At 37.7% G+C, this 6000-nt stretch overlaps 1 protein-coding gene across 1 annotated transcript; it reads left to right on the top strand.

Annotated features, from left to right (window-relative positions):
- On the top strand, window positions 1-2557 carry LOC104728163 (glycine--tRNA ligase, mitochondrial 1). Its single transcript, XM_019233118.1, has 8 exons — window positions 1-13; window positions 95-480; window positions 565-877; window positions 966-1190; window positions 1320-1379; window positions 1455-1535; window positions 1636-2041; window positions 2127-2557. The coding sequence occupies exons 2-8, from the start codon at window positions 116-118 to the stop codon at window positions 2345-2347; spliced, it is 1671 nt and encodes a 556-aa protein (XP_019088663.1). The 5' UTR covers window positions 1-13; window positions 95-115; the 3' UTR covers window positions 2348-2557.

Raw genomic sequence — 6000 nt, 5'->3', positions numbered from 1 at the left:
TGGCGTGAAGTAAGTAAGCATCATTCATTCATTTATTCACTTACTTATATTTTTACTTTGATTTTGGTTTTTCTTATGTTTGTTTCTTTTACAGCACTTCGTTTATGAGGAGCATATGCTCGAAATTGAATGCCCCAGTGTCACACCTGAGGCTGTTCTCAAGGCTTCAGGGCATGTTGACAAGTTTACTGATCTTATGGTTAAGGATGACAAAACTGGAACCTGTTTCCGCGCTGACCACTTGCTCAGGGATTATTGCAACGACAAGCTCGAGAAAGATCATCTTACCATCTCTGCTGAGCAAGCTTCTGAACTGAAGAATGTTCTTGCTCTCTTGGAAGATCTTTCATGTCAAGAGCTTGGTTTGAAGATTAAAGAGTATGGGATCACTGCTCCCCACACTAAGAATCCTCTTTCTGATCCTTACCCATTCAACCTGATGTTTCAAACATCCATTGGCCCATCTGGTCAGAGTCCTGGGTGAGTATTTTGTCTTGTCCTGAGCTTAGTTTCGTTCCTGAGATTTTTATTCCTCATCAAGTTTGTTTTTCTTACGTGTTTCAGTTACATGCGTCCTGAAACGGCACAAGGCATTTTTGTCAACTTCAGAGACTTGTATTACTACAATGGAAAGAAACTTCCCTTTGCCGCGGCTCAAGTCGGTCAAGCCTTCAGGAACGAGATATCTCCACGTCAAGGGCCTCTTAGAGTTCGTGAATTCACTCTGGCAGAAATTGAGCACTTTGTCGACCCTGAGAATAAGTCACATCCTAAATTCTCTAATGTAGCAGAATTGGAATTCCTTATGTTTCCAAGAGAGGCCCAACTCTCTGGCCAATCTGCTAAAAAAATCTGCCTTGGGGAAGCTGTTGCCAAGGTCAGTACTCATTTCACTCGCACAGATAGACCTCTTTTTCTTTTTTTAACAAATTTTTTTTTCTAACTGTAATATGTATTACGAACAGGGAACTATTAACAACGAAACTCTAGGATACTTCATTGGGAGAGTTTATCTTTTCCTTACCAAGATTGGCATAGACAAGAACCGGCTGCGTTTCCGCCAGCATCTAGCAAATGAAATGGCCCACTATGCAGCAGATTGCTGGGATGCTGAAATTGAGGCTTCATATGGGTGGATTGAATGTGTTGGGATTGCAGATAGGTCTGCATACGACTTACAGGCTCACTCTGTAAGAAACTTAACTTTCTTTTTATCTCTGCTTCTCATCATTTCGTTTGACAGCTACATAATTCAAATCCCATATTGCATTCCTATTTTAAGTTTACTAAAGTAGATCCTTCTGTTGTAAATATGGCAGGAAAAAAGTGGCGTTGCTCTTGTGGCTGAAGAGAAATTTGCAGAACCTAAAGAAGTAGAGGTATTCTAGTCTACATTTTCATCATCTCTGTCTTTACAACTTGTCCTTAATATGGTTCTCCTCCTTTTGTTTCAGCAACTTGTGATTACTCCTGTGAAGAAAGATTTGGGTATTGCATTCAAGGGAGATCATAAGAAAGTGGTTGAATCTTTGGAGGTAGACTGACACTGAAGTGTATTGTTTTACTGAATAGGTTTCTTTGTCCCATGGTGATGGTTTATAATAAAGAACATGCTTGGCGTATTGTTTTGTTTAGGCGATGAAGGAACAAGAAGCTATGGCGATGAAGGCAACCCTGGAATCCAAAGGGGAAGTGGAGTTTTACGTGTGTACCCTCGGGAAAAACGTGACCATCAAAAAGAACATGGTGTCAATCTCAAAGGAGAGGACGAAAGTGCACCAGAGGGTTTTCACACCGTCAGTGATTGAACCATCGTTTGGGATTGGTCGGATTATGTATTGTCTTAGCGAGCACTCTTTCAGCACAAGGCCAGGCAAAGCAGGGGATGAGCAGTTGGGCTTGTTGAGCTTTTCTCCTCTTGTTGCTCCCATGAAGTGCATGGTTTTCCCGCTTGTACAGAACCAACAATTCGAGGAAGGAGCCAAAGTCATTTCCGAGAGCCTTACTTCTATTCGCATCAGTCACAAGATTGACATGACTGGTACGTAACAAATTGAAAGTTGGAAGTTGTTAGCATTTTGAAACGGAGCAAAACGAGTGAAATTTTTTTTTGTGTATGTGAACAGGTACATCGATAGGGAAGAGATATGCGAGAAGCGATGAGCTTGGAGTGCCATTTGCAATTACTGTGGACTCGGATACATCGGTGACAATCAGAGAAAGAGACAGCAAAGATCAAGTCCGAGTCAGCTTGAAGGAGGCAGCTTCCGTCTTGAGCTCAGTCGCAGAGGGGAAGATGACGTGGCAAGACGTCTGGGCAAGCTTCCCGCACCACTCTTCTGAATGATTTTGGTCAATGTAATGCATATCACATTTGTGGTTTCTACACGTCACTTTCGTAACGCACCATTGGGCGTTCTACTAAGAAGATACAGATCTTCTTTTCATTTTTTTTTCTTTTTCTTTTTTTTGGTACATTGAAATATATTTGGGATTGTTGACTACAGCTTTTCGAGAATCCTAACAGTTAAGTGAACCGTTTTCGGAGCCACTGATTGATTAAGTGTCAACAAACACCGGTGCTTTGCAATCCATATATATTTTCCCATTAATGTCTTGGGCCTCTTTAGCTAGCAGTGAGTCTAGCCGATTTAAGAGTCTCTAACCGATTTTTGGCTAGGAAGGCATCATTGAATGCTTCCATGTCTTTAAAATCTGAGACTCCTAGCAAACTTAACTTGGGGAAAGTGATTTTATCCCATGCTACCCCAGCTCATCCCAACAAAAGCCTGTGGGAGCGATTTGAATTTGCTTGTAAAGGGGGCTTAAAACAAGACATAGCATAAGATGGCATCGGGGTAAGTATGGACTTTTGTTTTCCGGCGTCGTATAGAAACTGTGATGACCAACTGTGAGCTCTTTGATCGGATCTTGTCCACTATGCGAGAGTAAAGAGAAGCATGAGTATAAATAAATAAAGATAGGGAGGAAACATAGAGAGTATCTTGCGTGATCATTTAGGTGTAAAAAGGATTTAGAGCTTATGTGCTCTGTTCTTGGGTGTTAAGGGAGGAGAACTGTAACTCCTACCTTATCAATTCAGGGTTTGATTCATTGTAATGAGGGTTTACGGATAAGAATTCATTTACGTTATAATCAATTTCTCTTCCTCAGTTTCACCGCAGGACTTCAACGGGAACAACAGTATGTAACAACAGCCCCCAAAATTTAAGAGTTTCCTATGGAAAGCTTCTTGTGGAGCCCTGTCTTCGCGAAACAACCTGGCAAAAAGAGGTTTCTAGGTTAGCTGCAAGAGATGTGGTGAACGAGAGGATGAACTCCACATCTTTCTTTCGTGCCCTTTTTTTAACTCAAAATAATTTGGGGTTTTACAGAAAACTCTTTCCTCTGATATTGTTACATTACTTCCACTTTCTCTCTCCCTCTCTCTTAACTAAGGGCCTTCGTGCAAATGTTCTGCCTCCCACAGGGCTCACCGTGATGCCAATTTTGCCTTGGATCAGCGGGGAGTCTTTGGAAGGCCAGGTTTTTTCGGAACAGGTGATGATGTGCCTAAGTCTAAGCCTTGATTGGAAGAGCATATGAAGAAGCTTTTTTTTATTTTATCATCCAATCAACATTTATTAGGAGAGCATTTAGAAGCTACAGATGCTCTCATATGCTCTCTTCCTATATGCTCTCATTTGAAGCATTTCCCAAACATTTAACTCTAAAATATAAATATATTTTAATTAATTTTAAATAATTAATTTATTTTATAAAAATAGAAAATTATAATTTTATAAAAGATAAATTTATTTGTTATAAGATAATATATATGAGAAACTACTTAATGTTATTATTAAAATTAATATAATAATTTATTTAATACATTAAAATATTAATGTGGATATAACGTTTATAATATATATAGATTTGTTTTATTTTAGTTTAATGTGTTATATTATATATATTTTAAAAAGTTATTGAAATTAAAAATGTAAATATAGATATAAACTTTTATTAAAAATTATAATATATATTAATTATTTATAATTAATGTGTAACATTATAAATATATATAATTAAAAATTATTAAATTACACATTTATATATATATATATAACAATTTATAAAATTGATTAAATCTAAAATATATTTTTTAAAAATCATATAGCAATGAGTGATAATTAATTTTTTTTTAATGAAACACATTTAAATTATATATTTTTAATTAATATCATATATTTAATATAAATATAATATTTAATACTCTACTGCTATACCAATCAACTAAATATGTTATATTAATCAGAACATACAAATAATGCAGCTTAATGCTTATGCTGCATAATGCTAATGCTATAGTATATGTGGTTCCAATGAAGCCGTAATAGTACGCGAGAGAATGGCAAGTGGCTCCACTGGTTTTGCCAAACTAACTACACCAAAACCGTATATTCGTATGGAAAATTAGGAAATCTTATATTCTTAACCAATGAAAAAAGGCAACATAGTAACACCTTCCTTATTCTTATGTAAAATTAGGAAATCTTATATTCTTAGCTAATGAAAAAAGGCAACATGGTAACACCTTCCTTATTTTTATGTAAAATTAGGAAATCTTATATTCTTAGTCTTAGCTAATGAAAAAAGGCAACATAGTAACACCTTCCTTTTTTTTTTTTTTTTTTTTTTTTTTTTTTTTTTTTTTTTTTTTTTTTTTTTTTNTTATGTAAAATTAGGAAATCTTACCAATGTAAATAAGGAGAATCTGATTAATTAAGAAGAGAATTATGGCCGTCGTGGATTGATCTTGCAAGCAGAGTCTCTCTATATTACTAGCCTTCTCAAGCAGAGTCTCTCTATTACATTATTCTCCCTCTCTCTCTCTAGTCTGATTGAATCTCTTACTATTTATTTATTTGATCAGAGTCTTCTCTGTCTTAAATCTTTCAAAGATGGCTCCTCGGCTAAACAAGGTTGGTGGTGATAAAAACTATTTCAAACAGATATTTCCTACTTTTAAGAAGAAAGCTACAGAGCTCTCTGTTCTTTGCGGCAACTCTGTTGGCTTCATCTGTTATGGTCCCGACAACGATCTCCATGTTTGGCCTGAGCCTCAAGATAACCCACAAGCCTTACCGGAGATCGTTGGGAAGTTCAATGCGTTGAGCGATCACATGAGGATGAGTCACGCCTCCGATCTATTCGACTTGCCGTATCTCAAGGGTTTGTCGATTGAAGAATTGCTTAGACATCTCGCTAAGCTTAACTCCCACTTAGTTGGGATCAAGCAGAAAAAGATGACTGTCTTGAAAAGAAGAGGAAACTCGAAGAAGCCCAATGATCATCTTAGGGTTTCAGACAACGCCGCCACCATCATCTCAAACCGCAAGGTGGCGGCTTCTTCGGATGATCGATTAGGGTTTGGAGAGTCGGGTTACGTTCTCCGTGGCTCTCACGAAACTGTTTCCAGTTTGGGATCTAGTGTTTTTAGTGTTTCGGATTCTTCTCCGGCCACTGATAACTCTCGTGTAATACCTTCCGACCTGCAAAATCAATCAGAGTTACGTTCGTCTTCTCTATCTTTCAACATCGCTCCTCGTGATAAGTCCTCCGGTGGTGATGATGATGATGTGAAAAGGGTGAAGAAGAACTTTTTCAAACACATATTTCCTACTTTTAAAAAGAAAGCAACAGAGCTCTCTGTTCTTTGCGGCAACTCTGTCGGTTTCATCTGTTACGGCCCTGACAACGATCTCCATGTCTGGCCTGAGCCTCAAGATAACCCACGAGCCATACCAGAGATCATTGAAAAGTTCAATGGGTTAAGTGATCACAAGAGGAAGAATCACGCCTCCGATCTCTACAACTTCCCAAATCTCAAGGGTTTGTCGGGTGACGAGTTGAGGAACCATCTCATCAACCTTGAATCACACTTACTTGGGATCAAGCAAAAAAAGTTATGTTTATCAACAAGAGAAAACTCCAAGCCGA

Source organism: Camelina sativa, chromosome 11, assembly GCF_000633955.1.
Source record: "Camelina sativa cultivar DH55 chromosome 11, Cs, whole genome shotgun sequence".
Taxonomy (NCBI): Eukaryota; Viridiplantae; Streptophyta; class Magnoliopsida; order Brassicales; family Brassicaceae; genus Camelina; species Camelina sativa.
This window is presented reverse-complemented; position numbering and strand designations above follow the sequence as displayed.